Source organism: Empidonax traillii, unplaced genomic scaffold (assembly GCF_003031625.1).
Source record: "Empidonax traillii isolate 1590-97213 ecotype Southwest subspecies unplaced genomic scaffold, ASM303162v1 scaffold136:size1122602, whole genome shotgun sequence".
Lineage (NCBI taxonomy): Eukaryota > Metazoa > Chordata > Aves > Passeriformes > Tyrannidae > Empidonax > Empidonax traillii.
Genome location: NW_020955329.1, coordinates 141,735 through 165,268, shown reverse-complemented (window position 1 = coordinate 165,268; position 23,534 = coordinate 141,735). Strand labels below are relative to the sequence as shown.

Below are 23,534 nucleotides of genomic sequence, written 5' to 3'. Positions count from 1 at the left end.
TAAAATATTCTCCCATTTAAATTAATTCAGATTGTTCATGTAAATAACAGCACTATGCCACAGGAAATTAGCTTATTAGATGGTGTTTTTTTTTTTTCTTTCTACATAACCCTAGTGCAACTTCTAAGTATTTCTGGAATTGCTTCAGAGACTCATAAAGGGAGGCTACAAAGAGCCAGATTCAGTATTGGCATAATGAGATCACTTGGCTTGAACTTGGTGAAAAGACCAGAAACTGCATAGAGAAAGCCTGGAAAAGAATGTCAGCATTTTCCCTTCTTTGTTCTCCCTTTCACCATGGGCAGACATGCAACATGCCACACAGCAGTAAATTCCTTTGGAGAGCACGCTCTTAAGACTAGGAAAATTGTTCTCAAGTCACTGATTCCAACTTCATCTCACAGCTTATTTTCCTTTTGGTGACTGGTAGCATAAATAGGCAAAGAAAGTAGCAGAGAACCAATAGGCAATACTGTGTCAGGCGTTATTTGTGATATTTGTACAAAAATTCCAGAAGATATTTTACATCTTTATTGTTCCACCTCATTTGAAGAATTACAAGTGAACCACAATCTGCCACAGTGATTGTCAGGGTATCTTACTGGCTTCTTCAGGCAATACTGTTTCCAAATGAGAGGGAAAAATTGGCATGAGGTTAATAAAGAGATTAATTGGAAGGGGATATATGAAAAGAGCAGGACAACTAAAACCTGCCATTTGGAATCTAGAAATCTGTAAAAGGGAAGGAGAAAATAAATACCTTTGGCTTTCCTAGGCAACTATGCCCAAAAAATATCTGATGAAAGTGAAAAACAAAGAGGACAAAGCATATCACAAATTCTTTATTCTATATATACATGGGAAAGCCTTTTCTGTCCAAACACTTTGCCTTGTTTAAGTCGGTGAATTACCCCAGGCTTTTCTCTTGTCCACAAAGCTATACTCTGCATTTTATATTGTGCCATTTTTCTGCTTCTGGTTCACAGTGTGACCCAATAAACTCACTGCTTTCTGATACCATAAAACTGCTATGAGTAGTTTGCAACATATTCTTTTTGATTGATGGCATAAATGAGAAAATACATTTCAATTCCTCTGGTAGACTCAGTACTCTGCAGGGAAATTTCACTGCCTAAAGGACATAGAGTCATGTTCAAACCTATGTCTAACCTTGTGATGTTTTTCAGCTGCTCAGCTTGGTCATAGGAAATCAGAAAGAAAAATTTGTATGTTAAAATAGGTAGATCTGAACAGCACGCAGAAGTTTTTTGAGCTCCTAGCAGGAAAACAGTAGGTTTATATGTGCCATGTGAAAGATAGGCAGACACATGCTCTATTTCCACAGACAACCTAGTGCTAACGACAGCAAGTGATAAAATCAATCAAACAGAACAATAACTCCCAATGAACTGGTTTTACATTTCATTAACTTGAGTGCCAAGGTAGTTCTTAATGACTGATTTGCTTTGTTTCTTTTAAACTCTCATGAAGAATTAGGTAATTAGGAAAACAAGGTCTAACAGCCTAATACAACTTGAGCCTGCAATGCAGTTTGTGTCTGCAGGTGATGAGAAATATGTGGGTTCAGCAGCTTCTTGGACTAAGGACTCCTCACAGCCCTTGTCTGAGGAGCTGCTGAGCCCACACATAGGCAGACAGCACAGGTAGACATCATGCCAGGCCCTTCACCTGTGGGTGTAGACCAAGGCATCTCACTCCTGACCCCAGAACACTGTGGTTATTCCACCTCTGAACTGCTGCTATTGATGCACAATTTTGTGATGTGCCCAGCACAGCGATGAAGAGGAGACCAACCTGATGTTAGCATTGTGCTCTAACCAGTAATTCAAAGATTAATTGGGTAGGAACTAATACAGTTAGTTCTGATTATTTTTACTGTCCTTAAAATTGCTTGCCTTAATTAAAAGTCAACTAATTTATTTCCGTCAACTTTAATTCTCAGTTAAAGTAAGAATAGGATTATAGTTTCCTTTAGGAACACAGGACTGCAATGTGAAACAGTCACATTTTAATACATGCAGGAAGGAAAGTTTCTCTTTTTTGAGAGAAGTAATTTTTCCTTTTTCAAAGGAAAATATCTTTGGCACAGAGAGACACTCATACATATTTAACAGAGGATGGATTACAATTAACTCTGTTAGTCTTAAGAACCTTGAAGTTTAGGAAAACCTAAAACTAGACTTGAATTTTGCAGCTAGCAATAAATTGTTATCAAAGGGTAAACCACCTAGGCTTTTACCTGTTATTAAATCCAAGCTTTCTGGGTCGCTTCTTCATCTGTTCTAAAGGTCTCTGTGTACCTGCTACAAGAAGTTTTGTGTGCACTCACAAGTACATGTTTACCAGACTTGTCCAACTTTTCACTCCGACAGAAGTCGGTGAGATATTTGAAAGTTCAGAGGCTGAACAGCTAGATACAGCCCTTTCTCCCACATGAATGCTATATCCTGTGGGATTTCATACAACGAAACTAGTATGCTGTCTAGAATGAGTATCATGCATCTGGCACTTGCTTAATTAGGTGCTCTTCATCTTGTACTTTTATTTTTAATTAAAACTATTAAAAATTGTGATAAAACTACATTAAAACCTATTACTATTTTCTTAGTCTATTTCTTCACATCCCATAATTTCAAAGCAGCAGATAACTGTATTTTACAGGTAGAACTGCTCTTGCTGTGTGTAGCAGCTGTTATCAAAACAAAGAGGACGATGTGGGCTCCTTACAGACCCCCGAATTGAGTGAATTTTAGCTGGCATCCTGGGAGGAAACGAAAAGTGATATCAAAAACCTACTGATGCTGCCTGCTGATTCTTGATCCAGCTGCCTAGGGAGCAGTGGCAGCACATGGCTGGGGTGAAAACAGGGACAGAACTGCTCCTTTACACAACCATTGCCATTTATATTACCTTACCCATAATACACCCCTCCTTAAGGGGGAAACATTTGATACAGCTGAGCCAGTGGAACAGATGCCTCCAGCATCCCAGAGTGCCTGGCCCTGCAATGTGTCTCCTTGCACCAGTTCTGCCAGCACGCCTGGCAGCATCCACACGACCTGCTGACCTCTCTGGAAATAATCTCAGCAAGAAGCACCATTGCATTTCTCTGACCTGTTGGTGAGTTGAGAAAGCTCACCGGGAAGCAAGGAATATCTTTCACTGGTGGAAGGGGCTGAACTAGGCAGGCAAGACAAAGAGGAAAACAGGGAGGTGGCAGTGGAGGAGGAAGGAACATGCTTGGGTTTTTTCAGCAGAAATTAGACCAAATCAGCTATGACACCTAACCAAGCCTGAGTTATCTATATTTTGTTCCTAGCTTAAAGTCAGGAGTGATTAAGATCTGTTTTCAGAATGATTGTTGAAACACAAATAACACAAATATAGAATTTTACGAACATGAAATAAAAATATGTCATATCTTTTGGGGAATGCTGACACACAGAGAAGTCAAGATCCTCACTTCAAAATAGAAGCGGGTTTGATAGTACCTAAACTATTACCCAGACAGCTTTGGACCAAGCAGTAGGGAGACACTCTGGTGCATCCCTCTTATATGTGGGACACATCTCAGGATTGTTCCAGGTATTAGTATGGCAGGTCTGCAATGTTCCCTCCTAGGTGGCAGCAGTCACTGGTGCAGGTTGGCTGTATTCAAGCTTAGCTGGTATCCCTGCAGAGGAATGGTTAAGCAACCCTTCCTCTTGCCCTTCTCAACTTATTGTCCTAGGAATTTCCAAATGAGTACCCCAAAATGCTCAGAGACAGCTTCTAAGAGCATTTTGTATCAGACTGAGAAATAGCATTAAAAGTTTTCAGTTTCTAGCTGCCTAGTTGGTCTTTGCTGCTTGACACATTCTCAAGAATGTGGCTGTATTGCCAGTGCCTCAAAAAGAAGCCTCTCAGTAAAAGGATCAAGGACGGAAAGACCTTTGAAAAGGATGGTCAAAGGCAGCCTCTGCAGGTGAAGAATTGAGACGGTGGAGAGATGGAGCAAAACATATTAAGGATAGAAGATGTGGCTTGCGATAATGATTCTTCTTCTGATTCTCTGTGGAGATCAAAGTATTTTTGCTCTCCTTGCATCTCCCTCTCCACTGCCAGTCTCTAGAAAACTGTGTATTTTCAGCAGTACTTTTATCTTTCCATTCTTTTTTCTACCACAGTCTGCCACCTACTTTGAAAGCAGTACTTTAACCCCTCCTCTGCATGGTAGATGGGAACTGCACTGACCATGTAAAAGGTGTGAAGAATAGCAAGTTTGATGCACCTGTGCTCTTCCCTTCACTGTTCTGAGAGGTAAAATTAGATCATGTCAATTAAAATTTCTTTTTAATGACTTTTCAGGGAGATATTAAGCTGAACATGATGACACAGAATATACACCCCTAAACTTAGCTCTCCAACAGTGAACTTTTTCTTTTTAACATTAGTTTACTAACAAAATGTGCACCAGAGCAACTTAGTGATTAAAATAAGTCTATTGAATTATTATACGTTACTCCATTCATGGGCCATATTCTGCTATTCTTACTAATTTGGGATAAATAATTTATCCTCAGAGTGTTTTCATTAACTGCAATTCATCTTCCAGCTATGGGATTGCAAGTAGCCTGAGGTAACCATTCATAAAGGGAAAGAAAAATGAACATGTTCCTTTTTCATCATGTCTGACAGTAAACTTGAAGCAGATACCCTTATTACTTTGGGCTATACTTAAGTATATTAATTTTCGCGCTGAAAACGGTGATGGTGAGGTGCTGTCAAGTGGCAGTCAAGGGTGCAAATAAAGAATGTGTTGGTCTATACAGAGACAGTGAGCATCTGCACCTGGAGTGAGGAAAAAACATCAAGATCTTGCTTGCTGCACAGGAATAAACATCTCTGTCTTTGACCCCTTAGAAACCTTAACGAAGTCAAATATATTAGGGGCTGCCGCATGGTGCTGACTCCTCCTTAAACAGTCACAGGTACTCTCTCTGCCGGATGGTAGGGAGACAATCTATCGCTACCAACACCCTTGTACACCAAGTACACCCTGCCCTCTTTCGGCGAAGCATTCTGCGGGGTCGCTCCGCTGGCATTCCCCACCGGCCGAATAGGTGGCCCGGACACGGGGGTGATGGGCAGGGGCCAGCCTGCACCCACGGCCGGGCAGGAGAGGCTGTGGGAGCTTTGGGGGAATCGTGGAGGCGCGGGGGGCTGCGTTACTGTGTGGGCACCTGAGACCCTTCTCTCTCTTCCTCCATTAGCTCCGGGAGGATAAAACTGTAGAAGTTACTCTAGAATGAACAACTTTTTCTTTCCCCACTTGTAGGGAGGCGAAGCTTTCACAAGAGGAACCCGTCCGTCTCCAGGCTGCCTCTTTCAAAGCGTCAGGCAGCCGCCTGGATGGGAACGAGTTCCCACAGCAGTATCCATCACCCGTCAAACCGCTTTTATTCTCGGGTGAGAAACTCGGAGAGGAGAGGCGGGGGGCGCGGGCAGCAGCCGCCAAGTGGCTGCAGGGGCCGCTTGGCACAGGGGAGCGCAGACAAAAGCCGGCGGAACTACGTGGCTTAAATTCAAAAGGGGCGCTCCGGGCTCCTTCAGGGCAGCCCCGGCCCGGGGAGGGGGCGGGAGCGGGGCCGGCAGGAGCGGGGCCGCGCATCCCGGCGGCGGTGCGGGGGGCGCCGGGCGATGGGCGCGGGCGAGCAGCGGGACGGGCGTGCGGGGGGCGCAGCGCGGAGCCCCCGACCCCCAACACCGCCGCCCGCTCGGGGCCGCAGCAGCTGAAGCGGCCGCGCCAGCCCGGTCCCGGCGCGAAGATGAGGGGCATCCCGGGCTTAAAACGGCTGCGGCTCAAAATCTGGCGGCGATGCGCCCTGCTGCTGCTCCTCCTCTGGGCTGCCTGCTGGGTGATGGTGAGCGCCGCGCTGTTCCTCCTCCACAGGAGCGTCTTCTCCGAGCGGTGCACGGACGAGAAAAGCCATCGGATCCTGGCCAGGCTGGTAAGTGCCCCGGCGGGACGCGGGGCAATGCCCGGCAGGACGGGGGGCCGGCGGTCCGTCGGGGCTGCGCTGAGCCGAGCACCCGCTGCCGGCCGTGCCGCCCCTGCCCGGCTCCGGCCGCCAGAGGTGCCGCATCACCGGCGCCCCACGGCGCGCACGGGAGGGCGGCTGCCTCCTTATCTCCTTTCCTCCTTCCCTCCCTCTTTCCCTCCCTCCCTGCTTCCCTCCCCGAGGCGAGGTCAGGTGCAGGCGGCGGGCCGGATCCTGGGCGTGGGATGCGGGTGAGCTGCCCAAGCGTTTTGGAAAGGGCAACTCGGCGTGCCGCACGCTCCGGAGCGGGGGGGAACCTCCGGGTGTTGTGGTTTTTTTGTTTTGTTTTTAGCCGAAAACGTGTTTGGGTAAATGTCGTCTTTCAAAAGTGCCAGGCAGCTTTTATCGCCCTCTTTATGTTTGGCGGTGGCTGGCGTGTAAAGGTGCGATTATTCAAAATTCAAGAAAGAATATTCATTAAAATTTCCCTTAAAAATAGTAATAAAGAGATTTAGGGTTTTGTAGGAAACACTAGGGGAAGAGAAGCAGCTTGGGTTAATGCTTTGAGTTTGATTTTGTTTCTTAATTAGGGTATCTGTACTGCCAACGGTTAGGTGGGAAGGGAGGGATCCTAATGGGAATTAAATAATCTATTACTGCAAGCAAGCAAAAACTGATCATAGATTTCCTTAATTCTGCATAATAAAGGAAGTGCAAGTATAGGCAGCACTCTTAACAGTTTTTAATGGCAGTGAGTTCCAGTTTCTTTACCCCAGCAGCCAGCTTGAAGTACAACTGAGCTCAGCTTTGCAGCTGAAGGAATGATTCCTGCCTCCTCCGTATGTGGTTAGCAAGATCACTGAGAGGTGGTGGAGCATGGAGCTGCCAAACTCAGGGAGGTCCAGGTCTTTGCCATCACACTCGCAAGTAAAGAGATGGACAGAGACTTGTTGCTGTTCTTCAGTTTGGAGAGGGTTAGGCATGCCTTCAAAAGCCCCGGCAGGGATCAGATTTCAAGCGCAAGCTTGGAAAGTTGTCTCCATTCTCTGACAACTCAGTTACAGACTCTCCTTCCAGAGGAAGAGTAGCTGAGGTTACTGTGCTCGTCTATCTCTGTAGGTAAGTCTTCAGTACTGTCGTTAAGGTTTGTAAAGCAACAGTTTTCCTAGATGATGTTAGAAAGAGATTGTCCTTCTAATGGAATAATTAGAAAATGAGCTCATTTTCATCGGCCCCAAAATAAGTCTTTCTACATCTTCTGAGCAATCCACGAGTTTTTAAGTTATAAAAGTTATAAAAGTTATATTATCTGTGAAACACATAACCTGATAATTCGAGTCTCACACCTTTTATTAAGCAAAAATCAGCCTCTCAGAAAAACTATCTTACTAGTCATCTGTTGTATTTTCAGTAGAAGATTAGGTGAGCTATTTTAAGCAAGTCAGTGAAAATGCCCTGGCAAGTGGCAGTTCCAAAGGATTGATTTCGTTATTCTGAGTAAGATGTACATCTGTGCAGATGTGTACTGCACTGAGAAGGCAGAAGTATCACAGGGCATTTTGCAGGGACTTATTTGAACTCTCAAAAAAAAAAAAAAATCACTCTTTCCTAATGCCAATCTCATCTTCATTTACACTGAACACACTAAATCATAGCAATCAATTTCTGTTTCCTCTGGAGGAATCAATTAATTTTGACGCCTTCCAAACCTGGCTCAGTATTGCATTTGCACAGGAGAAGTACTAGCTAACAAGGCAGAACATCAGTCTCAGGTCGCTGATGGTGGAACAGTGGGTTATTTAAATTTATATAAGTCCTTAGCAGGGTTTACATTAATTTAAGCTTTTACATTAATTTAAACTCAGGTTTTTTTGAACTTATCTTGACAAGTGCACTGAGGGTATTAAAAATTATGTAGCCAATTTTAATCAGAAACACACTAGCAAATACAAACCATGTTTGTGTTTGCATTTTTCTGTAGTACAGCTGCTTCTCTACAAGGATTTTGGCTTAGTATAACATTAATATTTTAGTTTTAAAAATCTGGCACTTAGTGGTATTCAAAGGGCAATCAATAGGTGGATTTTAAAACCGTCTCATTGACAGATCTCAAAATGCAGTTGTTAAGAAAGGGGTGGCAGCATGGAGGACCATTTCTGAAAGAGTTCCCTGGGGGAATTGATGATTCTTTTTATCAGCCATCACCATGATGAATTACAATCTTGTATAGTGAAGTTTGCAGTTAGTGCAAATGTTCCTGGGTTAGTAAATAATAAATCTGTATCACCTGGTTAAATGTTTTCAATCCACCAGAATGTGTTTTAATACTGTAAAATGCAAGCTAATACACTGGGGAGCACAATAGTACAAGCTATGCCAATATGATGGAAGATTGTACTGTAAAACTGTATGTCTTTGGAAAGGATGTAAGGGTTAAATAATTGGTTCAAGATGAAATACCAGTGCAGACTATACCTAAAAGGCTGATGATAGAAAATTGTTCAAACTTCTTGATTGCTTACGTAAGGGAGCCTTTTTGAAATCCTTGCTTGCTTTGGTGACCAGCAGAGAATGTTACATCTGGAAGGCTCCTCTGTGTTTTATCACTGTGAGACCATGAACTCCTTGATCAAGTTTTCTTCCACATATCCCATCTTGCAAAACACTGCACAAGGTCATTGCAAAGAAGACTATGATTCAGACACTCTTTGTCAGATACTAGGTTAATAATAAAAGATTTATATGTTAAACTGAAAAAACAGCAGACAAATCCTAAACAACAACCAGGTTCAAAAAGAACTTTTCTCCTATGTCTGTGAAATGTGAGACTGATTTTTCCATAACTATTTTTTCTCATGAATGCCATTAAGAATGACATCATGTCAATGCAAGAAAATAAACTACGCATTTATGTGTTTGACTACAGGTGATGGACATGTGTTCTAGATACAAGAGGTCCATGCATGTGGACCCTCTAAGAGTGAATTTGATGAACCACAGTAAAATTGTCCACAGGGGCAAATGTTCACCCACATGAACCCAATTACATGACTAAGTCCTAAATTCTCATACTGTAGCAGAAGAGAGTTAGGTTGTGGTCTCTCAATAGAGTTATAAACGTGCTTATACTTACAATCCAAAGAAAATCCCAAAAATTCCTTCTGTTTGTAATTTTCTTTCTAAAATTGCTTAGAGTTCCAGATGGTAAGAACTGCTAAACTTCTTTTGCTAAGAAAACTATATTTCCTATTAAAAAAAGTAGAGTAAAATTGTATTGAATTCATAGGAGTAGATTTTCAAAAGCAGGAGCATTGATCTGCATGCTCTGAGGTCTGCAAACAGCCCAGTGAGTCTGCTTGGCCATCCTGATGTGGATGTCGATGCAGATGTGTGTGTGTTTCACATGTGTGGACTCAAAGTCAGGACATTCATGCAAGAGTTTGCCTACCTGGCTCTCCTTGCTGGCAATGACTGTTCTCATTTGGCCTGGGAGAACATCAAAATATAAATAAATTTTATTTGGCCTGTCTGAACTGCCCTCAGCGAGCTGTTTCAGTCAATTTATCACCATTCTTGGATTTTGGACTTAATCCTCCACCCATTCCCCAGTGTGTTGTTTAAGGTTGAACTCTAAATGTTGCTTGGCATCAGAGCATATTCCTCTGGTGTACACACCTCATAGACTGTCCGAAGAAAATAATTTACTTGAATGTTATGATCGTGTTCCTTGTGTATGTAACAGCAAGTCACAAGTGTGGTGGGGCTCAGGCAGCCGTTGCAACTTCTCCACGTGCAGGGGGACCTGCCAACTTGTTTAAATTAAGGTTCAAATGCCAGAAAGCAGTGAAGGCAGCTGACACTGTCAAGCTGCCTCCCAGATGTTTGGCTTTCTACTCCACCTCATCTATTCCCCTTTCACCAGAGACCTCTGATCATCCCCTCTACTGATTCACCCAAAGCAGTCCCTACAGCTGCACTTCTGAATGTCCATAGGAATGTATCAACTGCCTCCACTTTTGGAAATGATATCATGGAAACAACTGTGTGTTGAGGGAAGAACTGGTGAGGGAATCCTTGCAGTTCTTGTATGAATTTGCAATGACCACTTCACTATCAAGCAGCGGTTTCCTTGCTTGATGGGCTTATTACATTGCAATTACAAAAAAATTAAGTATTCCAGCACTTAATATTAAAATTTTGCTACTGATAATTACGTATAAAACCTGAAAAGTCAGTTTTTTCTGCAGATGATTGTTTTAATAATCAAATATATTATATATTTTAAAATTCTGAAAGTTCTTGGTCCAAAAGGCATTGAGCGCAATCTCTGTGTTTCCTGGTAGTGCAGGAGGAGGTTGTGACAGCTTCATTCAGGGCATGTTATGCGCAAGGCTAAAACATGCAGGGCTGTGGAAGATCCCAGAAATCCAGCTACCCATGGATTTTCCTGTAGTTTAAGTGGGCATGTCTAAGTTCTGCTCCCCCGAACCTCCTGGAGAAGTCCCACATTACTCTGGAAGTATCTCCTGTGCCTTAAGGTGTTGCAGCCCATAATTGCATGTAGCACAGTCACGTGTATTTAAAATTTGTCTCACTGAACTCATACGTGTAAAACACTTCAGAGTAAGAGGCCATTTAGTCCATTTCCTTGCCCCTGAAGATCCTGTCCTTTACCATCCCAAGAATCCCTGTTTCGAAGCCAGGCTCCCCTAGAAAAAGTTCTCGAGAGGCTTCTGAAAAACCACTGTGTTGCCTTGGAGTTTTTGATTTTTTAATTTTTGTAGTGGCACAGTAAATGTAGATTTTAAAGTAGCTGCATTTTATCCCTTACCCTTAACACAGTAGTTACTCATAGCAACAACTGAATGACCCAGTGGTTGTAGAAGGTGTATGTTTGCAGTTCCACGGCTGTCGCAAACCTCTAGAGCTTAGGACTGTTGCTCATTATTTATCTTTCTTCTACCTGGTCTGTGGGCACATGGTTCTGCTATGAATATTCTGCTCTTTCACTCCAGTGTCTTGACTACAGCAACGGAGCCCTGACTGGTGACCTCTGCGAAGACCTGTGCGTGGCACAGAAGCTGGTGTACAAACACTGCCTTTACTACGACAGAGGTAAGAAGGTCATTCAGGCCGACTGGAGAGGCCAGCCCATCATACTGAAATCCAAAAAAGAAGTCTTTTCCAGCTACCAACACCTCAGTATGCTGGAGGAGGTGGAAACGCAGGATATACCTGAAGCAGAGCTTCTGCTGATGGTAGCTTTGGAGGTCAAAAATGCCCTGGGGCTAGAACTGTCTAACAGCACCATGGGACCCCTGTGGACAAGGAAAAAGGGACCACACTGGAAAGCACAGGTGGCCAGCATGTGGTCCTTGCTCCAGCAGGAAGAATATATCTACTTCAGTTTGCTGCAGGACTTCAGCAAACACGTGCTACGAATTATTGGCTCTTGTGGACACTTTTACGCTGTGGAGTATCTCACAGCTGGACATGCCTGGCACAAAACTCTTTTTCCCTTGGAAAACATGATTGGTTCCTCCCTTACTGGGCACAAAAGCAGGGTGAGAGCCATCACTGACATTGCACTCAGCTTTCTGGACATGGTGCAGCATTTTGATAATGATTTCTCTCACCGACTCCACCTGTGTGACATTAAACCTGAAAACTTCGCTATCAGACATGATCTTACGGTAAGTTACGTCTTTGGGATGATGTTGCAGCAATTTGAGGTCAAATTCTAGTCTAAAGGTGGCTGTATAAAAATGACACCTCCCTCCTCGTACAGCTTTTGGCCAAGTTTTTTCAAAACCAATGCATTTACAAGCAACAAGGGAGATCCTCTACTGCTTTTTTTCTTTGTAATATGTACAACCACGTTTCAGAGCACTAAATCCTGCTGTTTGTTTTGAGAATTGCTTGCTCACTTCTGTTTTGTTTCACCTCCTCAAAGGCACTGGTACTAACAGGGTCCCTTGGATGTGGTGAGGGTTGCCTCATGAAGGCAAGGGGATCTCAAAAGCAGTAAATGAAGCTTTAATTTGATTCATGGCAACTATTTCTGGTAGTGATGCTGAAAGGAAAAAACTGTTTTAAATTTGAAAACTAAGGCTGGATTCCTTGGTCTGACACACCTGGAACTCCCCACATTTGTGTTTCAATGTTCAGCTTACCTGGTCTGGAAACTATCCAAGGACAGCGGCGGGAAACTCCCTGCTACTGTTACTCTTTGACTTTTCCTTGCACAACTGTAACTCAGACCTGAATAGCTATGCATGTTTTCGAAGTAGTGACATAAATCAGCACCACATTGCTGCATGTATCTTGCATTCTTCTGTGGACAGAAATTCCTCTAATTTTAGCTGGAATTGTGTCTACAGACATGAGGCACTGTGCAGTAAGTGTTTAAACACCAATTTACAGTGACATCAGTGGAGTTTCTGCACTCTTGGTGAATAAAAAGCATTTTCAGGGACTTTAATACTATTTTTGGTACTCACTGAGGGTTGATAAAACACTTGTATCTTCAGAGTACGGGACAAACATTACCTAAACATAGAGCCATTAGGAGCAATTAGAGTGCTTCCCCTTCACCCTTCTCTCCCCTCCCATTGTTTATTCAGGTGTAATACAGCAGCTGAGTAGGGAATGAGTGATCAGCTACAGAAGAAACTAAAACAAGCTGTACCAGTATTTAGGCAAAGCGAGGTACAGCAGGGATTCCTCCAGGCAGGCTTTGCCCAACTTTCTCAGTTGCAGAGGGCTATGGCTGCCAGTGGCTGAGCACACACCACAGCATCTGTTTTACAGCCTACTTACAGGAAAAGAGATTTCATTTAGGAAAAGAGGAAGAATCCTGGATATGTCTTCCCTTATGAGTCCTTTTGGTAAGTCTTTCCAGTGACTTCTGGATTCCAAAGAGACAATAGGCATTTTCTAGTATAGGTAAATATTATAATTTAATATTTCCTAGGAGAATTAATTAAGAAAAAGTGAATTGCTGCTCACACATGGCTCTCTCAGTTGTACATTACTTATAGCTTGGTGGTATCACCCCACCAGGCTGAGAAACAGGAGATACAGTCAGACAGCTGAGGGTGGGGAATGGGGGACAAGACAGAAAGTTTCTAATCAGTGATGGAGGAAGCAGAAATTCTATGTAGTTTTACCAACCAGTTGCAGAATGGGAACACAGTAAGGCAGTCTCTTTTTTGTCCCTTATGTTTAAGTGATTTTTTCACTTGCTGGTTTCTTGTACTCTGTGTAGGAAAATAATAAAACCCATAATAGTACCACTCTTCCTTATTGGAGTAATGAGACCTCTAAAGCCTGAAGAAATTGCCTAGAGTGCAATAGTTTCACTCTGAGGATTATTTTCAAGTGGTGGGGATAAGCCTCCAGCACTCACTCCAGCCTTCGCTTGCTCTCCTGCAGCACAGAGAGGAGAAATCACTGCCTGGTAGATCATCCAGGAGAATTTTAAGCTGCCATGGAGCTACCATAATGTGCAGAGTTAGAAGGAGGTTTTGGGTGAATGCACAGTGGTCTGGGAGAGCTTCCTCTTTTGCCAGCACTTCAAAGAGAACCGGAAAGGTTACAGCACCTTTAACATGACTTTAAATCATGTCAGCAGCCAAGTTGGGTCCTTCCTGCAACTCCTGAGATACCTTCTTTATCAGTTACAATCATAACAAACCCTACCAAAATGTAGCCCTTCATAGGTAGAGTGTCACCCAGATCTGTTTTCACAGAGACTGACTGGATGCCCATGTTACATTTTTGTAGCAGATGAACTTCAGTGAAGCCACTGAACCCTTTGGCAGCTGTGTGTTTGGGAACCAGGGCTGGCTTTCCTAGCAGACCAATAGATCAAATTGTCAAATGTACTCAGTGCTGGCAAAGACCCCACCTGGGAGCTGATGCAGCAACCTTAGGACTGGGGAAACCCTGCACTGCTTTCATTGTCTCCTCTCCAAAGAACTGGAGAGCAAAATAGCAGAAAGCTTAAGGAAGTAAAGAAGAAAAGGAAAAAGACTTGCCTGTTCAAATGTGTGAAATTCCTTAGGCTATGTCACCATCATAAAGCTCCAAAAAGCCTAAAAATAGTTGAATTTTTAATAATGCCTCATTTCTTCAAGATTTTTCCCTGGGGAAAAAGGACTAGAATAAAATGAAGATTAGACCATGTTCTTTTTCTGCCTGTGGAAGGTTTATATATATATATATATCAAAACATATATCTTTAGTTCCTGGTGTTGCTCCAGTTGCTGTTCCAGTCACACAGTTCAGCTTCCCCTGTTATTTGGGTGGTTGAATCTTAAAAATGACACTACCATTTGAGCCCAAGTAACTCTGCTTTGCCCACGCCCCAGATATTTTCCTCAATGAAAATGTGTGTCAGATGCTGCCAGGGAGCATCCCCAATCCTGACTGTAAAGCATGAAAAGTAGCTGTGAACATTCACTGATTGCATATCCATGACAACTCTGGAAGCAGGCTGCTTTCCCTATGGTCATCCACAGCTTGTCTCTAAACCACAGCGTTGTCAACGCTGAGATCTGGGTTCGATTCCCGGTTAGGACACTCCCCGGGCAGATGGAGCTCGCTAGCCCTGTAAGGCAATCCATCTACGTCCTGAGGACCTCACTGCCACTGTCCAAGCGTGCTTGGCCCCGGCAGATGAACCTCAGGATTAAAGGGTGGGCTCAGTTCCGCGCACACTGTGTCTCACCTAAAAAATCCAACGCGCAGGCTGGAAGGTGGAAAGACCTTCCCCGGTTCTTCGTTCGCGAAGAGACTGGCCATTACCACAGCTTGTCTCACATCAAGCAGCTGCCATCCCCTTAGTGGATTCCTTTGCCTCTTTATTGCTGGGATTTTTTTAAGTGAAGCATTCGTGGGTGGAGTGACACTGGTGGAAACAGGGACTACAACCCTTTGCTCCCAGAATGGTGTCATCCCCAGCACAGGCAGCAGTTCTGCCAACCACTTTGTGCTGCGTACTCACTGCTTTTGTGAGCCTTGTGTCAGGCTGAGAAAAATGAATGATCCCTTCAGTCATGTTTTTTCTGCTGTGGCCAGCTTCTGGCTGGACTCTGCTATGGACATGTTTCTGGACAATCAGAACAAGAACTGTGCACATTAAGTGTGTCAAACCGTAGAAAACAGGACTGGGCAAAGCCAGAACCAGATTTCAGCAAAGTCAGGGATCTCTTTCTACAGCTGAACAGACTCAAACCCACTGAACATAGAGGCAGGTTTGCTGGAGCAGTACCAGGTGCAGCTGACCCTGAGCATGCCACTGCTCCCCTCCACAGAGGCAGAGTCAGGGGTTTAGTCTGAATGCTGAGTTGTGAAGTGATATCATCTGGCCCATGGATAACTGTGAACCATCATGTAATTAAAAGCTTGAGGTGCCACCTGCATATGCTGCACCAGCAAGTAAATCAGTTTTCGGGATGAATAGTTCCAGTTTAAAGCAAATAAATCCAATTGACCCCAGGGATGCATACTGCCTACAAATAATTTTCCCATTCCCGGTGTCATAAACTTTGGCTGGTTTTATTTAAAAAGTGGTATTTATAAGGCTAGTGTGGCTCAGTTAAGTGGAATAAGGCCCTTTCATTTTGATCCCAGTTCCTCACTGGTAGATGCTCTTACACAACATTTCCAGAAGCAAGCAGCAAAGAACGCCTGCTCAGCCCTGTCCTACAGTCTGTGCTGTGCCAGATCTCATGGGTTGTTTTGATCCACAGGTGGTGGCCATTGATGTGGATATGGCCTTTTTTGAACCCAAAATGAGGGACATCCTTGAACAGAATTGCACAGGAGATGAAGACTGTAATTTTTTTGATTGCTTTTCAAAATGTAATCTGAAAATAAGAAAATGTGGAGCACAGAGAGCCAATAACAACTTGCAAGTGAGTAGACACAGCTGTTTTATGCATCCTTTTCTTTCAAAATCACACTGACAGTAAAATGCATGGTATGTACTAGGAGACTGTGAGATGAAGACAGGTTTTTAAATGCATCCCAATAAGTATCAGTCCTGTTCAGAAATCTCATCTTGGGGCACACAGACAGCTCTTTCTATTCACTAGTGCTTATTTGCCATGTTTTTGTGTAGCTGCTAGCCCAATGCCTCAGACAGGACAGTGAAGTAGGGGCAGGGGATTAGCATTGCCATCTCCACTGATAGTAAAGACACATCCTCAAGCAGCACCTCAAATACCATGTTCGGTTCTGGGCTCCTCAGTTCAGGAAAGATGTTAAGGTGCTGGAGCAAGTTCAGAGAAAGGCAACAGAGCCTGTGAAGGATCTGGAGAACATGTGTTATGAGGAGCAGCTGAGGGAGCATGGGTTGTTTAGCCTGGAGAAAAGGAGGCTCAAGGACATGCTACTGCTCTTTACAACTACCTGAAAGGAGGCTATAATGAGTAGGGGATCAGCCTCTTTTATGGGGTAATAAGAGATAGGACAAGATGAAATGACAAGAAGTTGCACCAGGAGAGGTTTAGTTTGGATGTTAGGAAAAATTCCTTTACTGAAAGGGTGGCCAGGTATTGCATCAGCTATCCAGAGAAGTGGTGGAAACACCATCCCTGGAAGTGTTCAAAAAACTTGTAGATGTGGCATTTAGGGACATGGTTTAGTGACAGGCTTGGCAGTATTGCACTGACAGTTGGACTTGATGATCTTAGTGGTCTTTTCCAACCTTAATGATTCTAAGATTGGGTGAAAGTCAGGGCTCTCCAAATCTACAGATGTAGTATGTAAATGTAGTGGAAAGGGGTGTTCATGGGGTTCTTGACCCTGGGATGAAGTGTCTTACAGCTCATCCAGCTTGTGTTGCTGGGAGGCACTAACACAACAGAGGGGCTTGGGGAGTATAGCTTGTTGGCCTTTTGCTTCCTTCTCCCACTCATTTACTCTCACCACTTGTTATGTAGAATCATAATACTGTTTAGGTTGGAAAAGACCTTTAAGATCATTGAATCTAACCATTAACCCAACACTGCCAAGTCCACCACTAAATCATGTCCCTAAGCGCCACACCTATATATCTTCTAAATACCTCCTGGGATGGTGACACATCCAATTCTCTGGGAAGCCTGTTCCAATGTTTGGCAACCATTTTAGTATAGAATTTTTTCCTAATATCTAACCTAAACCTCCCCTGGCACAACTTGAGGCCGTTTCCCCTTATCACATTGCTTGTCACTTGGGAGTAGAGACCAGCCCATGCCTCACTACAGCCTCCTTTGAGGTAGTTGTAGAGAGTGATAAGGTCCTCCCTCAGCATCATTTTCTGCAGGCTAAACAACCCCAGCTTCTTCAACCATTCGTAAGATTTGTGAAGCGCAGGAGCAATCTGGGAAGGAGGGGTATTTCTCAGCTAAAGTGTAGCCCTTGTGGATGCTCCTTTTTTATGCCTTCCTCTTTGAACGGTCAGAAGTATTTTGGATTCAGGTGACATTTTGTTACAGTCCCAGGGAAACAGCAGGGCATTAGTCATAGCTACAACAATCTGCTCTTTTTCCTTTTCTCAGGTAATTTGTGACAAAATATTCCGTCACTGGTTTTCCCCAAATCTCAGAGGACCATTCGTTTCCCTCCCGCTGCAGCTGCAGCTGCAGAAAGCTGTGCAGGAGTGTGCTCAGCCGGGGCACATGGACTCCACGGGGCACCAGAGGACTCTGAAATCTCTCTCTGAGTTATACCACCTGCTTCAGGTCACTCAACGAGAACTGCAAAGGGCAGAGTAGACACAAAAGGCAGGACTGCAAAGGCCACATGCCAGTCCCTCTGCCATCCCTCCTACCCACTGTACATTTACAGCACAGAGATTGCTTTTCTGCTATGCAAATGAAATTCATGGCTGCAGGTGCAGTACATCCTGTTAATATCCTATCAAGTGTGAAATTGTTTTACATTACCTGGATTCTGTTCTTGATTATTTTCCTGAGCTAGCACTATCCCTCTCCATCAGAATTCAGCACACTGTTCGCTTACGAAGAGCTGTAGACAGTGCATCTGTCTGAGAGTGGTGCTCAGAGTGAAGATGCATTTACAGAAGAAAAGTGTAAGTAAGTGCAGCAAAACTACTATTGATAACTAAAAGAGTGGGTGGGTGGGTGTGGATAATACATGCATGGTCCTTGTTTAAATTTCTCTGTAGAATGACGGGTTTTTTTAAAACAAGGACAGAGTGCTCTGTATGATAAAAAAAGAGATCTCAAATAGGCAAATGCGTTGTCACATAAGTAAAGAGTTGTTTTTGAACAAAGCAGTCCTTTCTGATGTCCCCAAATGCATTTTCTCTGGGGCATTGCATTACCTGTGCCATGGCTAACTTTCTGGGGAGAAATTACATAAAGCTACTTCAGGCTTTTCTAGAGCAAAATAATTATACCCTTGCTGAGTTCCCATGTGGGTACTCATATTCTGCAGCGCAGAGGTATGAATAATGCCACTGGATTCTCCCATGTGAACAAGCCCTCAGGCACTTGTACATCAGAGCACTTGATAAGAAGCACTCCTTTGCCAGAGAGATGAATTACCCAGGAATGTCAACAATCTGTCCTTTGCACTGAACAGAACAATATCCAGACCCAGAGTTGTCTTCCACAGTATTTTTTTAATGAACAAAAGGAAAAATTTTGTATGAATTCATTATCTTGCAATGAGTTACCTAAATAAAGATCCCTAGATTAACTTAAAATCATTAACTTTGCCTTTTAAATGTGCACAGCTGGCGGTGGAGAATCTGACACACAGGTTCAGAAGACACTGCATGTGCTTAGGCCCAGTACTGGGCAACATACCCATGAGCTGCATGAGGACACTAAAAACCCCACAAACAGAAAACCCAGCTGCCCATGACATCCCTTGGCTCAGAGGGACTCTTCAATGTTAAGACTGACAATACAGGTTTTTGAATGTGAGACACGTAACAACACTTAATCTGTTTCATCTTTGTATCCCTCAGCCTTATGACAGCAGTGAAGCCTGTAAGAACTAATCATACATAAGCTTTCTGTTTCTGGAGTGGTTCTTTAGAGTAATATTAAAGACTGCCTCTGACCAGAAAAATGGGGGTTGCTAATGTGACCTGTTAAAAACTAGCTCAAATTTTCATACTAGTGCTAGGTCTATTTCATATTTCTTGCAATAAATTACCATATTTTTAAAAATCATGCAAGTCCTTAAGAAGCTCATAGCAAGAGCAAGGTCAACTGCCTTGCCTGGAGCTGGACAGGTAAGCCAGAGCTACAGCTTAGGAGCTCCTGATTGGTAAAGGTGTGCTCAGTCCACAGTTTTCTACCCAGGCAGAGAATGTTTCAGTACTTTAAGATCATCCTTTACAAAAGCAGGAAGGCAAAGCAGAATAAGAAGAAATGTGAACTCCAGAACTAGCCCTGTTACAAAGCTACAAAACTGATAGAGAAAATAATTAAGGTAAATTACATAAATTATGGTAAAGGATTGGGGACAGATAAAGTATCAGGTAGACAGAAGATAAAGATTTGAAGGAAAAATAGAAAAAAAAGAAGTAAAAAGTATGGGCCCCTTTGTGAAAACACGATTTATGATGCATGATTGAATAAAGTAGCATTCTGTCTGAGGAAGAAGAGACTGAAGATAAGTACGGTAACTCCCCTCACAAACAGAAAGAGGATGATAAAAAGAGAATAGGAGAGAACTCTCCTGTCCAGATTTCCTTGGTGGATGTGACCAGCAATGAGCTTAAATTGTAGCAAGTTAAAAATCAGGTTAGGCATTTGTTACAGGCTTTCTGATAGAAAGGAAGAGTGAAGATATGGCACAGATCTTCTGGGAAAACTTCAGACTTCACAAGTTGTGATTTCTAACTACAAGCAAGAGCGAGTGCCTGTCAGGAATTATGTGCATGCAGTTATGCTGATGATGCTGCCTTGAGCTAACCTTTTATCTCCCAGTCCTGTCATAATGTTACTATCAGGTTATATTTGTGTTCTTATGTCTCCCTCACAACAAAATCCCTACTTGTGAGATGCAAGGATACAGAAGTCTCCTTTATATGTGCAAATCCATGGGGTCCCCTGGGAGTGGAAGGCAGAGAGATCTCAAACTGTGCAAATGATGCTACAGAGCCTACTGGTGTGATCGAGGTGTTGTGCTCCACCATGGCAGGGCTCTCCCTCCCATTTTCATGTTTGCATTTGAGACAGGATAAATTTCTGTTGGATGAGAGGTTCCACCTTTAAAATAGGTGGAAAAAATGTAGTGAAATATAAACTGGTGGCAGTGAAGTGCTGGTGGAATGTCACTCTCCTCGGAAGGTCCTTCTCCTTGGCAGGAGTTAGGAAGGGAAGCTGCCTTTAACAGATTTCTCTAACCCCCTCAGGGCCTGGCTGCAGCCACCCTCCACCTGGCAGGGACATCCTTCCCGCACACCAGACTTTCCCAGGACGTTAGGTTTCACTTCTTGTCAGGATACAGAGAATAATCCTCAAAAACCTCCCAAGAGCAACACAAATGGGTTATTTGTACTTGGCTGGGCTATGAGATTACATATCACTGATGTAGCCAGCTCTGGCTGGCTTTGGTATACACCTTGACCAGTGAGTGGAAGGACAAGGAGAATCTCACAGGTTGTGTGAACGTAGGGCTTGATTCTTCACTGCCTGTCCTGCACTTTGTAAAGTCACTAAATCCTGGGAAAAGGAAGAGAGAAATACTACCAGTGAAGCAAATGAAATATTACAACTTAATTAGCACAGGTACCAGTGACCAAAACAGGAATAAAACAGTAGTTGTGCCTTTATCTCCCTGGGGCAGAAAGAGAGTAAAATTAAGACACTGATTTAGATGCCACCTACCTTAAGGAGGAAAGTGCAAACTGCTGTCATTTGAGCCTGTATGGTTTTACAGCCAGATTTTTTTGGTGCAAATGTCTTTTTTTTTTTTTTTTTTAATGGAAAAATTTATACACGTGTTTGATAAGAAAAACCAGGCCTGGTGCTCCCTTCTGATGAAGCCCCTTTCATACTGCCTTGGCAGCACTGACCACTAAAAATAGCCCTGGCATGAAGAGATGCCCAGCTGGCCTGTACTGCAGAGGGCACAGCCAGGTCAGATGGGTGTTGACTGAGAGAACTGTGGGTTGTTGAACCCTGGGCTGCCCACACGATTTGTTGCAATACAACAGCCAGGAGTGGGAACTGGGAAATTCTGCAGTGAAGCATTCCTGGGCTGTGGTCAGAAAATGAAAAGTTGCCCTAAATGATATCTTGCATTACAAAAGTATTTTTTTTAAAATGTGAAAACTGTCAATTTAAAATACTTTTAAGCCAATTTTGAAAATGCTTAACATAGTCAGTTTTGTCACTTTCTATTTGGAAAAAATTGCAAGTTATTTTCTCGGTTTCAGTTACTTCAGTTTACAGGAAAAAAGTTTGCAAAGCAAAAAGACAAAGATTGAAATGAATCACAATTTAAACCCCAGTGTTTAGCCTGGTCTACACAATGAAGCTTACTAGCATCTTCAGCATTTTCTGATGTTTACTTTTCTTCCCAATTCAGATGAGAAAATTTATGAAAGCTCAAAATCTTTTGCAGAGACTTTTTCACCTGGTCAGATCTAGAAAAGAGGAGGTCCTCATGTAGTATTTGAAGGCACCTTTTCTACCCACTTCATTTCTGCTTACTGGCCATGCTGTTAACTTCAGCTGCAATGCTTTCTGCTTGGTTTTTCTCTCTTTCAGGTGTCTCCAAAGCACATTCCTACTGGCATCCCTCTTTGGTAGTTAGTTCACCATAGGTTTGTGAAGTCACAAACTGCATAAGATTCTTCCCACAGTTCATCCCTTCCATACAAAAGACGACTTCTAAATTTTCACTGGTAGGATTTGGCTGCACTGGGAGTGGCCACTTTAGTGTCAAAATTGTCTGTTCCCATTCAACAGATCTCAGCCTCACCTCTTTGCTCAGTCAGTCTGTTATCGAATCCTTTTTGCCCTGTAAAAGTGGCATTACCTCTTGATTAATTTCTACCACTTGCTGCAGTAGTGCTTTACTCAGCAAATTTCTCCCCATATTTATGGCTCTCTGTGAAACAGGAGTGGCATTAAGTCATTGTTTATTCCTTCCTTGCATCTCAGTTAGCAGCATGTGCTTCAACTTTGCAATAATCACTGTCTGTTCCCACATTTTACAAGAGGTGAGTCCAGTTGGAGGACTACATCTTCAGGAAATCTTTAGGAGAGATAAATTCAACCCTTTACTCGAGATTTTCATGGTACTACTTCTTGATTTTTCTCTAATTGGCATTTTACGCTCTGCAAGAAGCATCTACAAGCAACAGTCCTGAACCAGGGTGATGGAAAACAGAGTAAAACTCCCCGCCCCAAAGGATTTTTGTGGTTTCCCTTATGTTCTGAGGTTGACGTAATGGTAACTAACCCAAAAAAGCAGGTCACTGCTATAACCAGAGGTTTTCTTATAGAGATTATAGTGTGAATTCCTGAACTCCCCCTTCACTTTGAGCATTCAGATACATTGCTGGAGGCACCACTAGAGATAACAACAGGTATTTGGGACTAGGAGAGAATGGAGGGAAGGGTTTCTTTTCTTTTGATGAGAAACATTAACTGAACAAAGAAATTCCTAAAGGTGAAAAAACAAGATCACAAACTTGAATGAGTTAGGCACTGCCCTCTGATTTTTTGTTTCCTTTGTTAAAAGTGTAGGCCCAAGCTGCCTTATTTATTTTTATGTAGATAAAGACAAACCCCCAAAGATTAAAGAAGCCACATACCAGGTTGCCTGTCTTTCAGCAGATCATATTGTCTCATGGGCAGGAAGGTAATAAATTGCAGCTTTTAATGTGTATTAAGCTGTGACACGGGAGCCTTGTGGTTGTGATATCAGTTAACGCATCTGGACAACCAACTATAAAATAAACCCATAACCAGTGTCAGTGGAAGCACACAATCAGATTAGCCACCTTGGCAGATGCTCTCACGAGCCTAGAACAGATGAACAATGAATCAGTCCCCTCTGTCAGAATTGACCTCTAGTGAGTCCAAGCAGTAAACAGAGTCACTCTGCAGGAACCTCAGACGCTGCCACTTTCCTGGATCCTCAGTGAAATCAGGAGAAAGGCTACTGGGCTTTCAGCAGCAGCAAAAAAACACATATAGAGGGAAAGAACAAGAATTTTCACTTGGAAGAGTGAAAATCCAGGACTACTGAAGTCAGAACCAAAGCTAATAAGAGACTCCATGCAGAAAAATCAGAGAGTGTCAATAAATTGATTGAAAAAAAAAATAAAATCCTGAATTCTATTGTAGTTCTTTAACATGAAAGAGAGCAATAGTACAATGGATAGAGTGGAGGCACCTCCAAAGCCATTTGCCGTGTATGTGTCTAAGGATCTGTCAAGTAGACTGCAGAGCTGCATAATGAGATCTGCAACCTAGAGGCTAGACAGAATAAAATAACCTAGCAAAA

The 23,534-nt window shown here is 43.1% G+C and overlaps 1 protein-coding gene across 1 annotated transcript; it reads left to right on the top strand.

The window, feature by feature from the left end:
- The first annotated feature begins 5,780 nt into the window (after window positions 1-5,780).
- On the top strand, window positions 5,781-18,263 carry DIPK1C (divergent protein kinase domain 1C). The gene is made up of 4 exons (XM_027883906.1): window positions 5,781-6,011; window positions 11,057-11,734; window positions 15,797-15,961; window positions 17,591-18,263. The coding sequence occupies exons 1-4, from the start codon at window positions 5,829-5,831 to the stop codon at window positions 17,804-17,806; spliced, it is 1,242 nt and encodes a 413-aa protein (XP_027739707.1). The 5' UTR covers window positions 5,781-5,828; the 3' UTR covers window positions 17,807-18,263.
- The last annotated feature ends 5,271 nt before the right edge of the window (window positions 18,264-23,534 follow it).